Source organism: Pectinophora gossypiella, chromosome Z (assembly GCF_024362695.1).
Source record: "Pectinophora gossypiella chromosome Z, ilPecGoss1.1, whole genome shotgun sequence".
NCBI classification, from domain to species: domain Eukaryota; kingdom Metazoa; phylum Arthropoda; class Insecta; order Lepidoptera; family Gelechiidae; genus Pectinophora; species Pectinophora gossypiella.
In genome coordinates, this window is record NC_065433.1 from 23,899,804 (window position 1) to 23,924,143 (window position 24,340).

Here is a 24,340-nt window from a genome sequence, read left to right on the forward strand (position 1 = left end):
TGTCAATTCGTAAAACAAAACAATCAGAGCGGTATATTATCTAACTACTAATAACACGATAAAACTAATGTACATGATGAAACATAATTATATTTTTTGTGGAATTTTTGCCCAGCCTAATTAGGAGTAGTAATTCGAAATCAGTCATTTCAGGAAATCAGAATTATTTATTCAACGTAATTATCATGGATAAACTTGATGAAGGTCAATGTAATTGACAATGCAATTCGCAAGGTGTTATGGCTGATGAGAAGAAATGACAAGAAACTGCAACAGCAACACATCTTTTAAATCAATACATTACAAGGGGCCGTAAGGTTTTCCCCTATATATAATGATACCACAATCGACACGCCAAATACAGACCTATGATAGGTACAATACGGAGCGCGTATTTGGGTGCTCATTTCGAATATTGTTACTGAAAAAGAATTTAAGTGCAATACCGTACGTAATTCTCTTTTGAAGTTTATTTCTGGGGCATGCGGAGAGATTTTTGTAGCATATTTCCATTCAAATAATACCATGTTTTCAGCTCTGGTACGCACAGTGCCGAGTAACTCTTAATGATACGGGGGTAAGTTTACTTGCAAAAATCATTGTCGTCTTTCATAATCCACGTAATCTATGAAAAAGTATAAACACTCACGGTGACGTTGGGTCTACTCGACGGCACCTTGAAGGTTTCCCCGACTTGCGTGTCCAGCTCGAAGTAGGCGACAGAGCACCAGTACTCTGGTGCCGGCTGACTGGACAGCAGGCCGCCTGGATTGCCGTTATCTGTTGAAAAAAAAAAAAACGTTATAATTTGGCAACAAACGGCTGTTAGACAAAAAAATCAGGCCGAATCCCGAAGGACACAAAAATTACTTAGGGAAGTAGGTAGTTTGGTGAAGACATTAATTGCTGATCACCGGATTATACGAAAGTAAGATGATCCGTGCTTGGAAAGGCACGTTGGTTCCGGTTACTACCTATTTACTGAGGTAAGTACGTAGAAAATAATAATCCTGACACCAGGGTTGCTGAGGTTGGTAATCCACCTCACAAACCACACAATAGGAGAATACATGCATGGTTCCAAGGGTAAAGAGCTTGTAGGCATAGCTATACGATAATAGAATGAAAGGTTGTGCTAGCAACATTTTACAGAAAATGGCCGCATAAAAGGAATTGCGAGTATATACCAACTACATCCCGAATCGTTATGCCATACGATTGTTATGGTATACGACTTAGGACTAAAATAGGACTAGAGGATTATGGGGGCCTTCACGCGTAGATCTCCGGTAGACAAAAGGGTGGTGCTCAATAGGGGACTATAACATAACATCACAAGCCCCAAAGGGGATAGCAGGGGTTGGGGGGGGGCAGAGGTGTATAATATACACCCACTTGTCGCCAGCTACGTTTAAGTCTTATGTAGGTAGAGCCTATTGCCATTAACCGGGCACAAACCTTGGAAACCACGCCATACCAATTATCTATGATCCAAACATAAATTGGAACTCATTCAATAATATTTTTACTGTTATTCTAAAGTATTATACATAAATCTATGTGACTATACGACATTAATTATCAGAAGTTTCCGGAAATATTATCTTACAACACAAGCGATCGCAAAGCAAATTACCAAAAGTCAAAGAAAGATACGGTTGTCAAAACCACGCAAAAAAGTCTTATGGCATAGAATAAGAAATAATGCTACGTATAGAACGGCAAATTCTCCGCTCCCCACCGCAGCGGCTGAGGTAGGTTTCCCTCACCGCCCTCGGTCTGACTTTAGTCTTCAATCGTATGGGCGTCAGACGTCACACACACGATAACGTCAATGTGTAGTGTCTGTGTAAAACGAGGTGTTTTGTATAACGTGTTCGAGGTGTTTCTGTGGTTAAAACTGTTGGACAACTGAAAATTATAAGTAAACAATTTGGTCGTTATTAACTTGTATCTAAGGCTGGTTTCAGAATACAAAAAGGACGGTCGCGGTGCGTTCTGAAATTGAAAATCAGTTTCAAGATGGCAACCGACATGTGCAGCTAAGACCAAGTATAGAAGGTCTTTGTGTGCAACGTATTGAAACACTGGCATCCTATAAACGAATAGACTTACATTCACTAAGGAGTTTTCTAATAAAAAAACGTCTAAACCGTTATGTAAATATGTATACATTAAGTTCTGTAGATAGTATAAATTCGGTCTCTCAAATTAAGATGTTATGGCTGTTTAAATAAAGTGCAATATCGGTTGTAATGCATCTGTAATAGTAAATAAAATAGATAATAAGTATAATACTAGATCAATGGCCTCAGGCAAACTGGTTGTTCCGAGAGTGTACAATTATCCCATCAACAATTTGCCTGAGAACATTAAAAATATGCCAAAACTGTTTAAAAATAAGTTAAGAAAATATTTATTAGATTTAATTTAGCAGGTACCTATAATTTTTGTAATTTAACCATGTCTTAGTGAGACTCTGATCCTACAGTCAAATTGCTTATGCAATTTTGCAGGACATTGCATTTATACGAGTGTTACTTAAGGCCTAATAATAATAAATAAATAAAGTTACTACACGCCATCGCTTGTGACAAGATGCGCCGCGCACTCTTTTTTGACAGAGATTGGTGGTCTATATGTAATACGAGGTGTATGTATCGATGTGAATAATTATTGCCATCAACCATCTCTAGTTCGCCGTAGCTTCAATTGAGAACAACAGCCGCACGTGGATATATTCCCTCAATGGCCGGCATCGTCTGTTATATTGATGTTGTAACCATAGACCTTGTTGTCTGCATTGTAAAACCTTTTTGGAACTAATCTAAACTGTGTGTGTGTTCTTTTAGAAAATAATTATATATTCAAAATTATCACTTATAACAGCCTCCGTGGTCTAGTGGTTTGAGCGTTAGGCTCACGATCTGGAGGTCCGGGTTCGATTTTCGATGGGGACATTGTCGAAATCACTTTGTGAGACTGTGCTTTATTTGGTAAGGACTTTTCAGGTTTGAATCCCCTGATTGTCCGAAAAAGTAAGATGGTTCCATGCTTCGGCGGGCACGTTAAGCCGTTGGTCCCGGCTATTAGCCGTAAAAAAAAACACCTCCACCAACCCGCATTGGAGCAGCGTGGTGGAGTATGCTCCATACCCCCTCCGGTTGATTGAGGGGAGGCCTGTGCCCAGCAGTGGAACGTATATAGGCTGTTTAGTGTTTATGTTATGTATCACTTATAAAATAAACACGTTTTTACTATTATTCATTTTCATACCTTTCTAACGCGCCTAATATACCTTCCCACAACAACAGTCTGTGACTATTTCTCTTAAAGTTTTCATATAACGAATTATTTCTTTCCCGCGCTGTGTTCGTCATATTCGCGTAAGCGCGAAAGAATCTTTTTTTTTCTTTGCCGCTTGTTTATGTTTTTGATATCGGAATGTTCGGAACCATCTGAACTCACTACGACAAACCGCACTCACTGTGTCCTCACGTTTTTTCACCACATTAGGCCGTTTCAATGTGGTGAAAAAGAAAGAAAGAGGGTAGACAGATATGTCTGCCCATAGAAAATTATGGATCTACCTACTCCACTCCAATCTCATCAGTCATCCCGTGATCATGGCACTTGCAACAGTGTCGAAATATCTGGAGTCTCATATCCCCATTTAAACGCGGTAAGAACCCGTTATTATGTGCTTTAATTATGATAATAACCGCGTAAACTTAAAACAACACATGATATCAGTTATCTGTAATCCAAACATGAATTCAAACTCATTAGGTCGCATTCAGTGATTTAGAGGTCGAACCGGGATTAAAACCCGTGACACTTCGATGGAACTCACGCTTTCTCGCAGGGCTATCACGGATTTTCACGGACAGTTATTTAAGGATCCTTCTCGACGTATGACGCATCTATAGACAAAACCGGTAGGTAGCTATTCACTATAATACAACCGATAAACATCGCATTAGCAACGTGACCTTTCAGACAAATATACTGAGAATAACAGTCTAGAAAAAAATAACTAAGCTTATTGGATAAACAGCTCGGGGGTTTTTAAGAAAAAGTTTATCCGTTAAACTCAGAGTGAAGAAAAACAAATAATTATGTGTAGCTAAGTACTTATAGGTAACAGACCTACATTGTGTTATTATGTAACTAACATTTTTATTTTTATTTCTTGATATCGCATGAAATAAAAGTTTTTTAGGGATCCGAAACTGAAGAAAAACGAAACCTCATAGGATAACTTTGTTGTCTGTACGTCTGTCCGCCCGTCTGTACGGAGACAATAGCTTTTTAACGGCAGTCTTTCGTCGTTTTTCAAAGAGTCCCTTAAAAACCGAGTTTTTTATAATAACATCACAAAACAGAAATTACAGGTAATCTATTGATCAATAAATTAAATTGAGGAGCTCGGTGGAGCAGCGGTAAACGCGCTCGGTCTGCGATTGTTGAAGTTAAGCAACTTTCGCAAAGGCCGGTCATAGGATGGGTGACCACAAAAAAAAAGTTTTCATCTCGAGCTCCTCCGTGCTTCGGATGGCACGTTAAGCCGTTGGTCCCGGCTGCATTAGCAGTCGTTAATAACCATCAATCCGCACTGGGCCCGCGTGATGGTTTAAAGCCCGATCTCCCTACCCATCCATAGGGAAGGCCCGTGCCCCAGCAGTGGGGACGTTAATGGGCTGATGATGATGATGATGTTATTATAAAAAAGCCCTAGTGCGAGTCCGATTTACTTCATACGCGCATGACGCGTGACTTACATCATTGTGTCATGGGTTCGAATCCCGACGCGGGCTCTAAATCGTAAAACCCTGCATCGTTTAAAGCTACTTCACGATGTTCATCGTAAAATAATTAGTTGCTACTAAGCGCCGTATTTTATCTGATTAATTTCTAATATAGAAGCAGTTAGCTGTTTCAGGATGGTTTCAATTATTTTATTAAAGCCTTCTCTTTAGAACCCTTTTATTTAAGTCACTCAAGTCCTGTGATTCACTGGCTTGCTTCTCAAACGGGGGGCGCCGGTTCGAACCCCGGTCATCATCATCATCATCAGCCGTACGACGCCCACTGTTTGGCATAGGCCTCCCCCAAGGATCTCCACGACGATCGGTCCTGCGCTGCCCCGGTATGGGATTGTAATCATATATGAGCACAACTTTATGACCGCTTACCGTACTGTTCGATATAAAACTTACTGGCTCAAATCGATCTTTTAAGGCCAAACTTAATAATTATGTAATACAAAGTATTTCTATTTAGGTAGAGCATCCTATAACTTTGTTTCTGTACAGCATCATAATCATAATTATTATTAAGTAAGTAAGCATTTGTTTCTTACGTTAGTGACTCATCATCAGCCGTATGACGCCCACTGCTGGGCATAGGCCTCCCCCAAGGATCTCCACGACGATCGGTCCTGCGCTGCCCGCATCCAGCGGCTTCCCGCGACCTTCACCAGATCGTCGGTCCACCTTGTAGCGGGCCTACCCACTGAGCGTCGTCCGACACGTGGTCGCCACTCCAGAACCTTTCCGCCCCATCGGCCATCGGTTCTCCTCGCTATGTGTCCTGCCCACTGCCACTTCAGCTTTGCAATTCTTCGAGCTATGTCGGTGACTTTAGTTCTCCTGCGGATCTCCTCATTTCTGATTCGATCGAGCAGGGAAATACCGAGCATAGCTCTCTCCATTGCCCGCTGAGCGACACCGAGCCTCCTCACGTTAGTGACTGTAAGTCTTTAATAAGGCAAAGATTCTATAAAACCTATAATTATCAAAGATAAACCTATACCCGGTTCCGAACCAATGAGTTGTTAATTTATCTTAAGTTCAGTTTTCACTAACACAGTTGGCTCGACCAATATAGACGGCAAACGGCTCACCACCTATCACGTTGGTCTAACAGAAAGCAGAAATCAATACACCATCATGTAGTAAATGCCATGTAACACTTTTTAAAACGATTTTGAATTTCCAATTGTGCTCCTTCTTCTGCTCGTTTGGGTTGTGAGGTAGAATACCAACCTCATCAACCCTGGTGTCAGGGTTGATGAGGCTGTCCAATGGTACTAATTCCTGTAAACACCATCCAATTTTATTTTAAGTTCTATGTATCATTTTCTTATCCGACAAGCATAAAATTTATGGAACACACGTCAATTTTAAGCATAGATCAAAAACAACCCTATAAAAAATTTGCATTAGCCAATAACCCGACAGAATTAAGTTGACAGCCCACGTCAAACAGTTTGCATACCAGCGAGGGTTATTCATTCATTTACTCATTCTTCTTAAAATTAAGAGCTTTCAATCATCCATCCCTTTCCTTTTCGGCAGATAAGAAAACGACAGGTATAGCTTTAACTGAGGTGTCTGCAGGAATTGGGGCCATATAAAAGTAGTTTTCTGAATTGGACATTATAATAAACAATATGTTTTTCGTTTCTTACCCGTGGTATTCAAGCGCAGTAAATACGTTAGATATAAATCGATGTTTTAAACAACAAAGCACTAGTAAATAATGATGTATAATAGGGCACTAGAACTGCAATAATCCTGTAAGCACGGTACGAGACGTTATCAAGCTCGGTACCTCTGAAAGGAATGTCCATTGCAATCCTACCTTTGACAAGCAAGTCTGTAATTCTATCCTATCCAGTGTAGCATAGTCTCCGTAAATGAACTACACTAGGTTTACTTGTTGCGTAACGGCGACAGATATTTTATGAGAAAAGAAGATTTTTAAAAACGTAACGTGAATGCTCAAAAATCCCAAGCCCGGCGCAATCGAAATGTATCTCAAATTTTAGCAGAAAATTAGAAAAACAACACTTATAGAAGGCATAATCGAATTCGTTGCCTACAAAGTTTTTCAGGGATCAAGCAGAGTCACACATTAAGTATTTTATTGTTTTGTTTTGAGTGAAAAAAAAAATAACTTCGTTCTGAATTCAAATTCTGACACATGAAATATCTGTGTGATAAATCTATTATTTGATGAACATGGAAATTATATTCATTCGTTTGTACGGAAATGATTGACGAGGGACGTAGTCGGGTTATTTGTAATATCTTTTTGATATGACTTATTGTAGATTTGCATCGGATGGCATTGGCCGGACAAATGGGAATCAGTGGGGACTCGCACTCGCACATAAACTAGAATTTCTTACTTTAGTTGTTCTGGCAGTCAATGTGAGCCTTGATATACACAAAAAAAAACAAAAGTAAAACAAATTGGAAAAACAACAATACGAAGCTCCGTTTACAATTTTATAGGTCGACATCAATTGTACAGCTTATCGCGGAACTGTACTAAGGCCAAGTATTTTCTTTCTATGCGTTGACTCTAAGAATTTCACTCTAGCATTCTATTGCATTTCTCGAATGCCTTTAACTTAAGACCCACTTGAAATGGTCTAAGTACGTTCCAATTGTTCCGAATAGAAAGTAATACGCTGGAGGTTTAAGTAGTATTAAGAAAATTTATAATTGTTTCAACAATTTTCATTGCTTTCTTTTATTTGATGTAAACCGTAGGCGATCCAATTAAGACTTATGAAGCGGCACTTCCTCTTATGAAGTGCAAGTAAAGGTTTAAACTTTTTCTATATCATAACCCCTGTATTACTCGGGTATCTCCGGCCAAGTAGTTAAATTCCGGCCAAGTAGTTAATTCCGGTCAAGTAGTTAATGCCATCTGCCGCAAATCTACAATAAGTCACGTCAAAAAAAAAACTCTGGTATATTACAATATCCAACGCGTAAAACAAAAGAGAAACAGTCCAAACTAATATTTATAAATTCGGCAGTAGCTAACTCGGTGTATCAGTCTGTTACTCGCTTCTTCACTACTAAACCGCGGCGCGCGACCGATTTGGCTATAAATTGACACATGGATAGGTCGAAACCCCAACAGAAATACCCGACGGAGTTACCGGTATGGTAGTTAGTACATTATTCACTGTAGAGGCACGCTATGATGGCCGTTTTGACACATTACAATAGTGACGTAAAATCACGGTTTATTCATAACGCAACATAAGCTACCAAGTATGTCTCTAATTGGGGTTATCTAAGGTCCATCCATCGCAATATATTCATATTCATTTAGTTCGTAATAGTTATGTTATTACCTGTCATATGGAAGATATAATAATGCAATATGAACTAAGTACCCGTAAACGCCAAAGAGAAAAAAAAAAAAAAGTACCCGTAACTCACCGAGCTTTCTGTCAAACCAACGTAATAGGTTAGGATTTATTTATACGAGAAATATAATCAAATGCATCCGTTAGTTATCGGATTTAAAATAAGTGTTGCAGTCACTATTAAAGAAACAAACAAGAAAGTACAGATATTTGCTCCTTTATCTAAATTATTAATTAATACGAAACCTGATGAACGGGACAAACGTGAAAAATCACAAGGGTTATTCTGTAACTCCAAACGCCCTCGCGCCGCGGCAATGTCGTTCATGATATCCTACAACCCCAAGGGTTGATATACGAAAAAGCATTTTTAACAATCAGGCACATCTGGAATCCAAAGAAATTCTAGTAAAGCTTTATTGGCGGTATAATGTACTCTTTAGAACCCTAACTCATTACTATTGAATATATAACCTTAGCAAATGTCACATACGTTCTTAAGTTGTATGTCTTAGTGCTCATGTCCGTTCCTAAACGTGTGAAGTTTAGGGAATTTCGTCATGAGTAATGTGTGTCAGTGAGTCAGTGAGTGGTATTTCCATATTTTTTGTACCTCCTAACTATTTTACCTAAAGGTGAAATTCTTAAGCCTTCTAATATGATGAACTGATTGTACGGAAAAGTAAGATGATTCCGTGCTTCGGTTGGCACATTAAGATGTTGGTCCTGGCTACTAGTCGCAAAGACGCCCCCACAAACCCGCAGTGGAGTAGCGTGGTGGAGTATCCTCCATTTCTTCCGGTTGATTGAGAAGAGGCCTGTGCCCAGAAATGGGAGGTATTATTATAGGCTGTTTGTTTTATATTAATCCCGCCTGGGGCTCTAAACCACTGAATTCGACTTTATGAGTTTGAATTATGTTGGATCATAGATAATTGATATACATACATACATACATAAACTCACGCCCGTAATCCCTAATGGGGTGGGCAGAGCCACAAGTAATCAAAGACAACTTGCAGCCACATTAAGATTGTGATATCAAGTGTTTTCCGGGATTTGTGCTCGATTGACTGAAAAAGGCTCGCCCTCTATTACATGGGATTTAACATAGCTAGCGAGGAGTGGTTGTGTATATTATACATCTCTACCTACCCCTTCGGGGATACAGGCGTGATGTAAAAGTTAGAAAAAAACAAAAGTTATAGAGGAAAATCAGCATTTTCCTCTATATTTTACGCTGTCTCTGTAATGTTGTATTAGCAATTGCAGGCATAGGTTTGTTTCTGCGTGGAAAAGGTAAAAAAGAAATAGTGAAATACACTATCATGCAAAACTAAGCATCAAATTATAATAACTTTTTATATAAACAAGACAAACTTCCTAAATAAAAAGGACTCGAAAAATATAGTTTAATTTTGTACATAAGTTAAAAAGAAAGCTGATACAATAATTGTCTATAAAACATTTTTTTATTTTAAATCTTAACTTCTATAGTTCAGAAAAACATTAAATTTAAAAGCGCAGTACTTAGTTTTGCAGGTCAGTGTAGTTGGATTCTTTTTATTTTATCTAAGGCACGCTTCGTCATGCGCAGTGAACCATTTTTCCACCGTGCTATGTATCTTTCAATGTTCATAGAGGCGGTATCGAAACCGTTCTTAGAGCGGAATGTTCGAATGTATTTACAATAAAAAAAAAATGCAAATGAAAATATGCAGCACGGATTTAAAGGAAAATAAACAACGCAATATCGTACGACGATATAACTGCGGTAGGTAATAGGCCACATATCTATTACGAGCTGCGCATTTTTAGTCAGCTCCAAAAAATGAGAAAATACAGAACTGAAAATCTGACGTAGGTACATCTTTTTTTTAAATCAGCTTCATTAATTGGATACCACGCGGTTCGGTCTTCATAATCGATGTGTATTTTTTTTAACAAGCAGTTCACCATTGTGTAGCGTTCGAGCTTCCCGCCAGCGATTTCGAATACGGTCCATAATATCCGATCATATCCGCTTTACATAGTACTTCGTACCAAAAACAAGTAGTTAATTAAAAACTAAAACTACGTCAACAATTGTCACTGAAAAGTACACTACTTACTACATACACACACACGCTACACGTTACAGTACTTTATTTATTTTTGTTCTTATTTTATTCACCACAAATTATGTATCCGTAATAAATTGATTAATACGCCTCGTTTTAATTTCCTCATTAAAATCGGATAAGTAATTACGGTGATAGAACATCTTTAAACGCATACATTCAGAATGCTAAAACTGCAACCCCTCCTTCCCCCACCCCCTTCCAACCCTATAAGGGTTTCTGCGGCTGCAAAGTGTTATCGAAGCAATTGTGGCCTGTTCATAAGTTTATGTATTATATATTATGTACTCTAATTTTGCCGGTTTGGTCTCGAAAATATCCTTGAATTGTCAATTTTCATCAAAATCTTGTGTAAATTTCTATCTATACTTTAATATTCGTACTGATTATGAATATATTTAGATAGAGTAAGTGTCCGCCGGCACCACTCATATGCATGAATTAACAGTTACTAACTCTTACCCGCGGATTAAATCTCGTGGTTGTGTGAAAATATGACAGAGTTTGTGTATTCCACAGGAACTGTTACCGGAGTAAAAACTAGTCCGCACCGCTCTCAGCCAGCCAATAAATACCGCAAAAAACTCGTAGTTGCGTCGGCACGTTCCAGTGTTGCGTGAAAGAACGACAAACGAACAAACGCATTTTCGTATTTTTATAAAACATATACAACCTATATTCAAAACTCAAAATTCAAAAATATCTTTATTCAGTAGGTAACATAGTTACACTTTGAATCGTCAATTTTACATAACGAACGTCTTATCCGCCTAAAACTACTGCAGCTTCTCACAACCTGTATAGCCGGGGAAAAGAAGCTGCAAGAAAAACCTCGGCACAGCACATATATCCCCCTCTCAGTCAACCGGAGGCCGTAAAGAGCATACTACACCACGCTGCTCCACTGCGGGTTGGCTTAACGTGCCTCCAACACGGAATCATCCTACTTTTTCAGACAATCAGGCGATTCAAGCCTGAAAGTCCTTACCAAACAAAGGACAGTCTCGCAATGTGATGTGAAGTAAGTGAAGTGTTTAAGTTTAGCGAACAATAAAATATTTGCAAAGTACATCTTGTAATTATTTTACGTTATTACGCCGCATTATACGTCCTTGTCACACCCCGGGCAGTCCATACAAAAATCTCAAACAATCAGTCCGCGCGCGCTCGCTCTTAGGCTGCGTTTCCATTGACGCGGAGCTGGGCGGAGAGGAGCGGAGATGTGCAGAAATCGACCAATCACCGTGAGGAAGAGAATGACAGCGCGTCTTCGTTTTTCGCTCTCAAATCCGCACATCTCCGTTCTTCTCCGCCCATCTCCGCGTCAGTGGAAATCCGGCCTTCGTCCTTAGCGGCTTACGATCATTTAGTCTAAAGCACACCCTGGACACTCTGTACAAGGATCTCATTTATTACCGTGTGCCTAATGCGTAAGTGCAAGCGAGACAAAACAGTCCGCGCGCGCCCCTTTTACCCCTTATCGGCTTAAGACTAAAGTAAGTCTCACAAGGGGCGAAGTCGGCGCCCGATGCGAGTTGGTGCGGGGCGGAGAGCTACCGTTCTATCATCATCATCAGCCCATTAACGTCCCCACTGCTGGGGCACGGGCCTTCCCTATGGATAGATCGGGCCTTAAACCATCACGCGGGCGCAGTGCGGATTGATGGTTATTAACGACTGCTAATGCAGCCGGGACCAACTGCTTAACGTGCCCTCCGAAGCACGGAGGAGCTCGAGATGAAAACTTTTTTTTTGTGGTCACCCATCCTATGACCGGCCTTTGCGAAAGTTGCTTAACTTCAACAATCGCAGACCGTGCGCGTTTACCGCTGCGCCACTGAGCTCCTCAACACCGTTCTATAAGTAACATGTATTATTTTTCCTGTCTACAGAGGTAGCTCAATAGTGATTACGAACGTATGTTTACGTTATGTACATACGGAACATAAGTATACATACAGGCTAATTAGGGCACTGTTAGGCCAAGTGGTTCCTATGTTAGGGCACTGACCGTACGTATTCACGTAGATGTAACGTAGTTCGCAACTCCCGATTGCGAGACAGAGAACGCACACAAGTTTACGACTATACTCAACGGGGTTGTCAGAGGTACGTTCATCGCAAGATGATCGAAGTACCCACACCTCACCGAGCTTTCTGTTAGATCAACGTGATGGGCTGCGAGCCGTATTGAAGTCTGTAATGGTCGAACGAACTGTGTTAGTGAAAACTGCACTCTCTCCTTCTTCTATCGTGTATGTGGTGAGGTGGAGTACCAACCTCATCAACCCTTGTGTCAGGGTTATTATTGAGCAGCCCAAGGCCCTTGAGATGACTCATGTAACGACTACTTACTTACATCAGTAAGTGGTAACCGGTACCAACGACTTAACGTGCCTTCCGAAGCACGGATCATCTTACTTTCGGACAATCAGGTGATCAGCCTATAATGTCCTAACCAAACTTGGGGTCACAAAGTAATTTTTGTGATATTTCGCCACCGGGATTCGAACCCGCGACCTCCGGATCGTGAGCCTAACGCTCAACCACTGGACCACGGAAGCCGTAAAACTGCACTGAAGACAAATTAATATTAATAACTCATTGGTGCAAAGCTGGTGACGGGGTTAGAACCGATGCTCCCCGTTTGAGAAGCAAGCCAGTGATCCAAAGGATTGAGTGACTACAACAAACAGAGAAAACAGAAAGCGCTGTTCAACACAATGAATTTATTAAATAATACATCATCAATTTTACAACAAGATCAATTCACGAGGGAAGTTTGAAATGAAAATTGTTATTATCGTCCCTTTGTAGTGACAACTACATCAGAACGTGTTTGCAAAATCACCTTGTGATGTTTTCGTAGATAGCCAAGTGGTGAACACTCTTAGGACAGATTGGCATACGACCACGGATATCTCCTCATGAGTATTCGGAAGAATGTCACAGAAATATTTTCTAGTTTCATACTTTTTAAAGCGCGATTTGACGGGTTTTAGTTTTAACTCTTATTTTTATTATCCCATTTTCTGAAGAAGTATCGCTTTCGAAACTTCAGCCTCTATGGTCTTGCGATGAAGCGTTGAGCTCCTTTGGGTCCTGGTTTCGAATCCCGGTGGGGAAATAATGACAACAATCACTGTGACCTGTGACTATGACCCTAGTATGGTTAGGACACTGCAGGCTGACCACCAAATTGTGTGAAAGATGATCCCTGCTTCGAAGGGCATGTCAAGCAGTCGGTCCTTAATATTTACCTAAGTAAATATGTAGTCCTTACATGAGCCATGGTAGAATGGAACCCTGACACCGGTGGTGATAAGACCGGTCATAGATCTCACAACACACAGGGAAGAAGATGCAAACTTTTGATAGAGCGCTCAATAAAGGACTTAAGAGATTGAATTCTTCTTAGTAGACTTATTTTTTAGATAATGAATGATGAATTTGTTAAGCTGTTAATCAAACTCATTTAATTACTATACTAATTCTTTTTATCAATGCCAAAGTACATCTAATGTCAAAGGACATTGCAGCTAATCACCCAGTTGTCCGAAAGTAAGATGATTCCGTGCTTCGAAGGGCACGTTAAGCTGTTTGTCACAGCTATTAGCCGTAAAAAACTTATCAGCGTGGTGGAGTATGCTCCATTCCCCCTCCCGATTGATTGAGGTGAAACCTGTGCCCAGCAGTGGGACTTATAGGTATAGGCTGTTTATTAAAATATAATAATTGTGTTGAACAGCGCTTTCTTTTTTTATATGTTGGCTGTTCTAACACGAAAATTTTATAGAAAAAGATTAATAATTAAAACGAACTTCTCGTTAAAATTACGTCACACTTACTGGTATTATACTTTTATAGAAGGTTCAAGTTCATTTTATTTTTAATTCTTAGCAAATGTATTTCGGGGAAAGAAAATTTTAAAATTCGAGGGAAGAAACCTCTTAGAGGCGGATTTTTTTCTAAAGGTTATTTATGGCAGTCTAGCGGATTTACGTAAGTGTTACTATATAATATAAGTAGATAATCACAACGGTCGCGGAGAGTGTGACGAATGACTACATTTTAGTCCTTCTATGGTGTCTAGAGGAGTACCTAAACATTTTCCTCAGAATAATAAGCACTGGTATCAAAAGCCGTACACAGTGGCGGATAACCTTTAGACATTAGACCTAGGCCTACATCACACCCCAGACACTGCATACAAAACACCTCGTTTTACACAGACACTACATACCATACGATTGAAGACTAAACTATGTTCGAGGGGGGTGAGGTAAACTTAGCTCAGCCGCGGGTGCGGAGCGGAAATTTGCCGTGCTATACGTAGTATTATGCCTTAATCTTATACACGTAGGGCGCTAATATATTGGGGGTCGCTAATTATGGCAAAACATTATACAGAAGCGAAAGGAAACGACGTTAAATCACAATACTTAGTACTTTAAATAAAAGTAAATATTTAAATAAATATGAAATATTTATGTCTCCATACAGACTTATTCTCGTAAGGCCGAGATTTCCAGACACAATGGGTTTTGCATTTTGATAGAACATTCGTTCTTACCGACTTAATAGCGTTTATTAAATTACCCTGCCCATAGGGTCCCATTCGTCAAGGTCGCGGGCTCTGGCATCGGAATCAGGCAGTGTAATAGCTCTCCAGCCAGTGGGCGGGACCACGATTTCGCCATACATTTTATACCGATAGTCTAATAAGCCATATAGGGTGTCGCTTATACAGAATGTTAGTGGCATCGTAACGAAAACTTTGAGGGAGGATTCAGACCATGATTCTGAGTTGATTTCAAATGGAATTTCCCGTCAAAAATATGGAACTGAAAATAATCAAAAACACACTAAAACTTTCTTAAATTTACCGGCAGGAAATTCCACATATTAACTCAGTATTCGTTACGGTGTCACTAACACCCATACGAACTTGTATGACTATCTGTACGTACTTGCATGGGGTGTAAGTGACATTGTAACGAATACTGAGGGGAGTGAGTGCTGAATCATTATGAGTTAATACCTAATACCAAGTGGAAATTTCCATCGCAAAAATATAGATGTAAAATATCATGAATTTTGCGACGGAAAATTCCACTTGATATTAACTCTGAATCATAGTCTGAATCATCCCCCTCAGTATTCGTTACGATGTCACTAACAATCTGTACATCGCACACGTCGCTCATCGTTCGTAGAACGGACGGCCGATGGCTTCTCGAGTAGCGATCGGGGCCCGGAAAACGCAGCGTGGGCAGGCCCCCTATAGGTGGACCGATGACCTTCTGAAGGTCGCAAGAAAACGCTGGATGCGCCAGCAGAGCATCAGTCATTGTGGGTAACCTTGACATAGGCCTATGTCCATCAGTGGATGATTTTATTATGATGATGATGATGATGAATAAGCCAATAACCTGAGCAAACCAGGTACAGTCTCTAAGAGTTTTTTGTTAGACGTGTCCTCGCCAGGTATCGAACGTAGCCCTCCGAATAGTGAGCCCAACGCTCAACTGGACCACGAAGGCCTTTAAGTACAGAAGTTGACATACTTTTATATAGTTATGTAGCAGAATGTTCTTTTCTCACAATTTCCCTTGATCGCGAAAGGTGCTTTCGCAAAATGTCCCTTTAGTATTACAAAGGCGTTAGGACATAGAACAATTTTGAGTTACATTTTAAATCTTGCTAAAGGGAAAGACGTTACGAGCAAAGGAGGGTTTACTTCGTCTACAAACTTGTATAGACGGCGCGCATACATATAGTACTTATCATGCTTCAAAAATAATTTATAATAATATATTAAAAAATAAAATATTATATTGTTTAGTCGCGAAATGTAAATAAATAAATAAAATAAATAAATAAATTGATAGTACGAACTTCAAATGCTAATTTGGCACGAACACTACCCTTAATTGCCGAACAGTGAACAATAGGACTCGGAAAACGGAATTATCGGTTTTGGCGATATGCACGTGGGTGGTGAAGCTACGCGTATTCTGGGAAAAAAACACAGACAAAATTAAGGGAATTTGTGTCTTAGTCAATCCCAAATAAATTATTATATTGTACTTATAACATCTTTTTCTCTCTCATATTTTGGAGTGTCTAACAAAACAAAATAGAGCTGCCCAACTTCTCGGGCATTTCGTAAAAACCGACAGTGTGTGTCCTTTCTAACATGGTGATATAATATGGGCGAAGGCGCGATCGGTTATCATATTATATAAAACCGCATTAAAGTCGGATCATCCGTTTGGAAGCTACGATGCCACAGACAGACACATACACATTTACACAGACACGTCAAACTTATAACACCCCGTCGTTTGTGCGTCGGGGGTTAAAAAGAGTTCGTATCAAAAGTATCTGAAAGTTTTCCTCTGAATACGCTCCTTATTACAGATTACAGGCGATTGAATTTGCATTTTTTAACATCACGCCTGTATCCCCGAAAGGCTTGGCAGTGGTGTATACTGTGTGAGTATATTATACGCACTCCTCGCGAGCTATGCTTAAGTCCTATGTAATAGAGAGCGCCTATTGCCAATAACCGGGAACAAATTCAGGAATCCTTATGATATCATTTATCTACGAATTCAAATTCAATTCCAAAAATGAACTAAAGATCATCACCTCAAAGTCCAATTCAGTGGTCAGATCCCGAGCCGTGATTCGAACACGTGTAAGTCAAATATTATCCGGACAGGATCACCGATACTATTACCTATTTACTTTTATGAGTGTAAAACAATCGAGATTGTTAAAAACACATATTGCAACTAGATCAAATATAAATTTTACATGAAATTGAGAGACAGGATGCAATTTCAAACTTCCATATTTTAGTTCTGTAACTCCATGTACACGACGTACGTGCGATAGGATAGGTTTAATTTTACTTACGTACTCGTTCACTGCGCGGGAAAGCTACGGGCATTAATTAGTATGCGGCAATTTTGTTGTGGTAGGTATTGTAACACACACTAAGTAATGGATACATGTATGTTGTCCGTCTGTTTGTCAAAGGTACACCGCCACCGGCGCTATGGGCGGATTGTTTCCATCCCTATTCAAACAGCCATGCCAGAGCTTTGAATTCGCATTATGAAGCGAATTACGCATTCAAATCTGAAATTTCACACTAATTGATTGAATGTGGGTGCATTTTTAGTGTTTACTTATTTACTTCGATGGCGCAATCGATTTGGGCATTAGTACACTTTTGTTGACGATCAAACCTAATCTAAACCTAGGCTTTAAGAGATCCTTATTTAAATATAATAGCTCACGATCATATCCCAATAGGGTAGTCAGAGGTACATCCATCGCAAAATGAACTAAGTAAAACCAACCGAGCTTTGTGTTTGTGTCTGTTGTAGTTACTTAAAAAACTTGCTAAATATCACGTCCGTTATTATGTATAGGTGCATGTTCAAAAATTCAACCAAGAGAGAAAAATACGCAATAAAACGAGGAGATTTGTTATCTAATTTTTCATAAGCTCTTTTCATTTCAAATCATTGTAACGCGAAATTAGTAATTTCCGTACCTACATAACAGACGAAAAAAGATTGTAGATTATTCTTATTCACCACAAAGTTACACTTAAAAGCAACAAAGGAAAAATCAAAATATAATTATATTTGTACATTACAAAAAATAATCAAGCAATAAATAACCAGTGCAATTGAAATTGAATAATTCCAAATTTAAATTTTCTGTTTCAACTCACGGGATTCCATCTGCAATTTTAACGCGCGGTTATTTTTGCGGGAACATTTGGATGTGGACGCCATCACTCGAGTGATAGAGCGCGCAATTTAGTACAGAAGCTTCTACGCTTAGGTCCCGGGAGCAGCGGAAGCGGACTGTAACAGGTGGTTCCTATCGGTGCACCTTTAAATAAAGGTGGGCGCAGTTGCAGACCAACTTTGCTTGCATTGCTTTAACTTTACTGCGCCAATGCGCGCCCCTACTGCGCATGTCCCGAATCCACCAGACAACCCCCGCTAAAGTTTCGCAATTTGAAATCCTTGCGAAAACGAACATTCCGCAAGTTCTCGTATTATTATTGTTCAGAATTAGTAAGAAACTTGTGACAATCCGAAATAAAAGAGTTATTAGTAGCTTTATGCACATCTTATAGGGTATCCTACGATAAAGTACAGTCCCGAAAACAAGACAAAAAGTTATCGATAAAAAAGAAAAAGAGAATTAAAAAGTATTGACGGTTTTATTGGCAATCAAAGTTTATATTTTTCTGTCCCACAATAAAATGCAGTCCCAAAAGGGGGTGAAAAGTGTGGAAAAAGAGTATTAAAAAAAATTCTCAGTTTTAATGGCAATCAAAGTTTATAATTATGTATATTTCAGTGTAACCTCTATTATGTACAAAAACGTCGATTACTTCTGAATATTGACTCATAGTTGTCTCTTAATATTTTTTAATTGGGACGAAAATTAAGACCTGGTGATTCTACAAATAGGCGCTTACGTAGTAGGAGTATTTAGTATTATATTGCTAATTTTTACCTATACATAATTAAAATTCGAATTACATTTCATTTGCGCCGGTGCTCGATGTTTCGAGCACTGACACTATTGGTTTTTATTGCTAAAGAGGACTTAAGCCTACATATGCATAGTTTGAAAATATTAACATCGTGTCAGTGTTTAAGTTTGCTTTTGCACTAAAATAACTTCTTAGATAATTCGTTTCATTCCCGGTTTAAATTAATTCTATTACATCATGCGTAAATTGCTTCATTTTTATCGAATGAGAAATTTTGCAACGTGTAATTGTTTAGACATGCACTCTGTATAGAACATGGAAGTAGGAATGTAGTAAGGAGGTTATAGAATAGAAATTGTTTATTATAGAAGTTCTAGAGCGCCATTCAGAGCCCTAATCGTGTAACTCAGAAAGAGAAAAGAAAAATCCTAGCCTGTGTTTCGTTGAAACTGCCTTGGTGGTCTGGTGGTTGAGTTGGGATCGCGATCCGGAACTCCTAAGTTCAAATCTCAGTGGGGTCAATAAAGAAAAATCTGTAATCCGTATTTTTTAGGACTTAGGACTGTCCACCCGATTGTCCTAGAGTAAGATGATCCGTGCTTAGGAGGACACGCTAAATAGGTCCCAGCTACAATTTATTACTTAAATAAGTATGCAGTCTTTACATGCGCCATGTCAGGGGCCTTTGGCGGCTCAATAGTAACCCTGTCACCAGTCGATCGTTGATCTCTCCCACACGAGATAAGGTTGAAACTAATAACTCCTGTAAACTCATTGAAGTTTTAGGCAATAATCAGGGTTATATCTGTCTAAACAAATACTAAGTTACACAAACATCCCCCAGATTACAAAGTGCGGGTACGGACGCGGAAATGGGCACGGGAAGCAGATCGGAACAAAAAGGCGCGAAAGCGCGCTACGCGAAAGGGACGGAGCCTAACCTAACTACAAGAGGACACAAGAAAATGATGTGAAACGCGGTAATTAAGTTTTCCCGACTGCAGACGTACACATTTCGAAGTTGGTGTTGTACTTGGAGCCAATAGAAATCACAGATTTGCTTTTTCTGGGAAGAAACTGTCTTTGTGCTTTCATACATTGTGGACCGCTATATGGATGACGGGGTGGAAACATAGTTAGGTATATTTAAAAATTAAAAAAATATCCCTTCGTCAATTCGGGTACTTCAATTAGATATGGTAACATATTATACGTCAATTTGTACTTAATTTTTGAAATAAATAAATAAATAATTCTTACAGCCTCCGTGGTCTAGTGGTTAGAGCGTTAGGCTCACGATCTGGAGGTCCGGGTTCGATTCCCGATGGGGACATTGTCTAAATCACTTTGTGAGACTGTCCTTTGTTTGGTAAGGACTTTTCAGGCTTGAATCACCTGATTGTCCGAAAAACTAAGATGATTCCGTCCTTCGGAGGGCACGTTAAGCCGTTGGTCCCGGCTATTAGCCGTAAAAACACCTCCACCAACCCGCAGTGGAGCAGCGTGGTGGAGTATGCTCCATACCCCCTCCGGTTGATTGAGGGGAGGCCTGTGCCCAGCATTGGGACGTATATAGGCTGTTGATGATGAAATAATTCTTCAAGAACACTCTACATACATTTGCGGCAGTTGAATGAGGAACTTCCCAGGCTACGTTTACAAAAACTATAGATGGCGTTGTACAGTTTTAACACGATAATTACCTATTTTCTCATTACTCGGGTACATCATTATTCCAAAATACAATGTAATGGCAGAAGCATTTGATATTTGGATCATATTATGTATAGAATTATGTTGTTACCTATAATTCCTTCTCTTGATTTTGATCAGAATAATAATAGGTGGAAGATGTAACGGTGCCTGGGTGTAATAAAAAGGGTCATCATTTATGCCCAAAAACTACTGTAAAAGATGCATAATGTCAATTATCCATGTAATTAGAAAGTTAAACGAAGGAAAATCTGTACAGCGCCATCTATAATGTTTTTGGGGAAATTAGCCTGGAAAGTGCCTCATTAAGGAGAGAACTTCCAATGATACATATATTTTAAATCGAAAAATGTCACTCCTATAGGAACTCGGGTTTTGTTGAACAAAAATTCGAAAATACAAGATTAATATGAATTGCGTCACTCTTCTAAGAGTACATATTTGCAATGTCTTTCAAAATAAGAACAGTTTCACAATGTGATTTTTCGAACGAGATCTAGAGCCTAATGACATTAGTTCCTTTAGACTGTACCACTTGAAGCCACATTTGATTCGATGAGCGAGGTAAATGTAAACACACTCATCCAACACAGATATATGCGAATGACGGTATAAACTTTTCTAAATTGGTTGTAGAAATAGTTTTGAGGCTCTCAGTTCAGGAAGTAAAGTCGTTGAAAGGTCTCCAACTTTTTTATTAATACTTGCGGAAGATTCTCCTACTTCTCAATAGTTGTTTCAAGACTTACAACTTTTGTACTTTTTTATTTTACATTACAAAATCGAAGGATACTTTATAGCCACAATGCAGATCTGTATAAAGCCGACCAAATCTTCAATCAATCAATAATACTTTATTGCACAACAAGTAAAAACATAAGCACAATAGGTGGCCTTATTCATAAAAAATCAAATCTTGTTCATAATCATGCAGTTGCTGACCAGGCGTTGCTGTGCGATTGTTTTTACGGTGGACAAACACATAATTATGCTGAGCAAATAATTATTTACCTGATTTCCTTGCTAACCAAAATTTTATAATACTACTTGCCGTTTTCGTACTAACGGGTACCGCCATCTAACTATTTTGTTTGGTATGTTTAGATCCCTGCAGCGACATCTAGTTCCCTAGAAGGGTACTAAATATCCAGGCATTAGAACAATGGGGTAGGTTCCAAGTAAAGTAATTAACGGGGTCAAAAGTCAGTCTCATTTTACTTTTCGACCTATTTTCGAATTTTATTCATGTATTAAGTAACAATGAGTACGACGTTTGAACGCTTTTATTAATGACGTCACAGATCAGTATTTCCATACAAACTCCAAAGAAAACTTTAGATTTGACGTTTCGTAAAAAGTATCTCATTTGACTAGGTTGTCAAATTAGGTGGCCAAAACAAAACGTTCGAGATCGTTCTTGATAAATAGAATGAGGAAAAGTCTACTCGTTTTGCACTTGTTGCTATTTCGTTATCAGTATTTTATTATTTATCTTCGACTTACCTGAGTCGTCCTCGATGACTCCACCGCTGGCGAAGCTTTATAGCAAAAATGGTACTCAAAGTTTTTAGATAAGTACCAAAAATTGCACTTAACCCCTTTCTTGTTTATAGGGAAAAGCCATGAAAACTCTGAAACCTTTTGCTCTTCTTCAACACACATGCTCGCTCAGTGGTAGGAGTATAAGCAGGGTCCCACACTCATCAATTTATCCCTAATGTCTTGATGTGATCTCGTGCATACTTGTCCCATTTAAGTCCAGCTATTCTCAACGGTTTTGCAAGGCAAAACCTACCTTACGCGTAGACTGTAAACCACCTATAGCCTCAACTGCTGAGTACCTCTATAGGTACTATAATAGGGTCTGTACCCATTTTACGTAACACATCAGACCTTGTTATTTGCAAGATGAGACAGGTATATATTTTCGCACGTGAGTTGAAAGCGAGAGATTCAAAAATAAGTCGCCTTGTCTTTCTGGGCATTACTTGCGGTACTATCTCCGACGTAAGACAAGATATTGAAAAATGGATGTCAGATTAATCTTTAGCGTGTTAGTAGATTGATGAAAAGAAAAAACAATCAACTTCTCCATTCCATAGACACTTTGACATTTTGACACACATACAAAAAAGTATATCGAGACGTACACCGCCATCTACCCTATTTTCATATCCTCTTTTGTTTCGATATTGCACGACTCGCTGACGTGCTGTTAGGACGCTAGTTTTCTATAAAGGTAAATAAACTTTGTATGATAAATATTGCTCCAGCTGCAGGCGTCAAATGTATTAGTACTTACAATAATGGTGGTGGTGCGAAGGGGCGTCGACAGGGCCAGGGGGCGCAGCGGGCGGGGGAGCTAGGCTCTGCGTGTATGTCAGCGTGTTGTTCCCGGTCCAAGTGCCTGAAACATGGACTTTGGCTAGAATAGTCTTCACCGTGCAGTTTTAACCGTACAGCAAGACCTTGGGGATCATAGCCGTCGTAGCCCAGCCACAAGGCGCCGTAACTGAATGAACGCTTGACACAGTGAGTACTGTGAAGTCGCAGGTTTGCATCCCAACACGAGCTTTAACCAATGATTATTGTATTTGTTTTCGAATTTATGTTTGGATCATAAATGAGTATCACGTGCTCAGCGGTGAAAACATCGTGAGGAAACCCACATTCCCGAGAAATGCGCGTTTCGGAGGTATGTGACGTACGTAGCCTGTATTGGGCTAGTTTTCCCTTCGCTGGTTGGAAGGTCAGACAGGCAATCGCTTCTGTAAAAAAGACTTGTTAAATCTTCAGGCTGGGTAAGTGGACCCTGTCAATACGGGATAACTCTAGGGAGATGATTAATCATGCCTACAGCGTAGTTTCCTTGCATTCTGGATTGGGAATAACCTATAAAGAAAAGATATGTGATCTGATTGTCAATTACGCACGCCGTGAAAACTGACTGAAGGATTAATATCCACTGGTGAGGTAGGTCATCGACTCTACTACATGATAGAACAAGAATAGTATTACCTTGTTGGTGCTGCGTGCGTGGACTAGGCTGCGGTTGTGGCTGCGGGCTGGTGGCGGCGAACCCGTTCTGCTGCGCAGTACCCTCGCCGGGTTGTGGTGACACGCATACCGTGCCCGCTGCGCAAAGATAAAAGACTTAATGCTAAAATTTCCCCACTGAGTCAATGTGGTTCTGTGATACACTGGCTTGCTGTACCCCAGCATCGGACTTGGACTAATGAGTTCAGTTTAATCCAAAGTGCAGTTTTCACTAACACAGTTGGCTCCATTACTATAGACAGCGATACGACTCACCACTTATCACGTTGGTCTGACAGAAAGCTCGATACTCATCATGTACTCACACCGTTCACATACATAAGGATATTCACACAATACTCATATCTTTCCTCTTAATATTACGTTTCATATCATATCTCCTCACTAAATGCCCGTACTTTGTGACTTCCTATTAATATATCATTCCTAATCTTGTCCTTTCAAAAGTTAATAAATACACATTTAAACTATTCTGGATATTTATTAGGACATCGCAAATATATTACCTGTATTGCCTGGTAATGTCTGCGTCATTTGTGTATCGGCTGTGGTTTGCTCTGTAGCGTTGAAGAAGGTTGTATTATTGCCGTCGATGAGAGGTGTAGTGCCTCCCGGGGAGATATTGACTGGCATTGCCGCTGCAACGTAATCTACATTCAGTACCTATGTTTTACTTTTAAATGAGAAATAATACCTCGTTCACAACGTGTCCAGTAAACAGGTGAGTGCTCTCTGCCTTGTACT

General features: G+C 39.6%; 1 protein-coding gene across 1 annotated transcript in view; it reads right to left on the bottom strand.

The window, feature by feature from the left end:
- LOC126380305 (mothers against decapentaplegic homolog 4) overlaps nucleotides 1-24,340 on the bottom strand; it is a 66,136-nt gene that overhangs the window by 27,001 nt on the left and 14,795 nt on the right. Inside the window, exons 6-9 of the mRNA XM_050029631.1 lie at nucleotides 24,103-24,234; nucleotides 23,558-23,674; nucleotides 22,842-22,946; nucleotides 650-780 (exon numbers count right to left, since the gene is read on the bottom strand). Of these exons, the coding sequence (XP_049885588.1) occupies nucleotides 650-780; nucleotides 22,842-22,946; nucleotides 23,558-23,674; nucleotides 24,103-24,234 (485 nt within the window). The remainder of the gene's footprint in view (nucleotides 1-649; nucleotides 781-22,841; nucleotides 22,947-23,557; nucleotides 23,675-24,102; nucleotides 24,235-24,340) is intronic.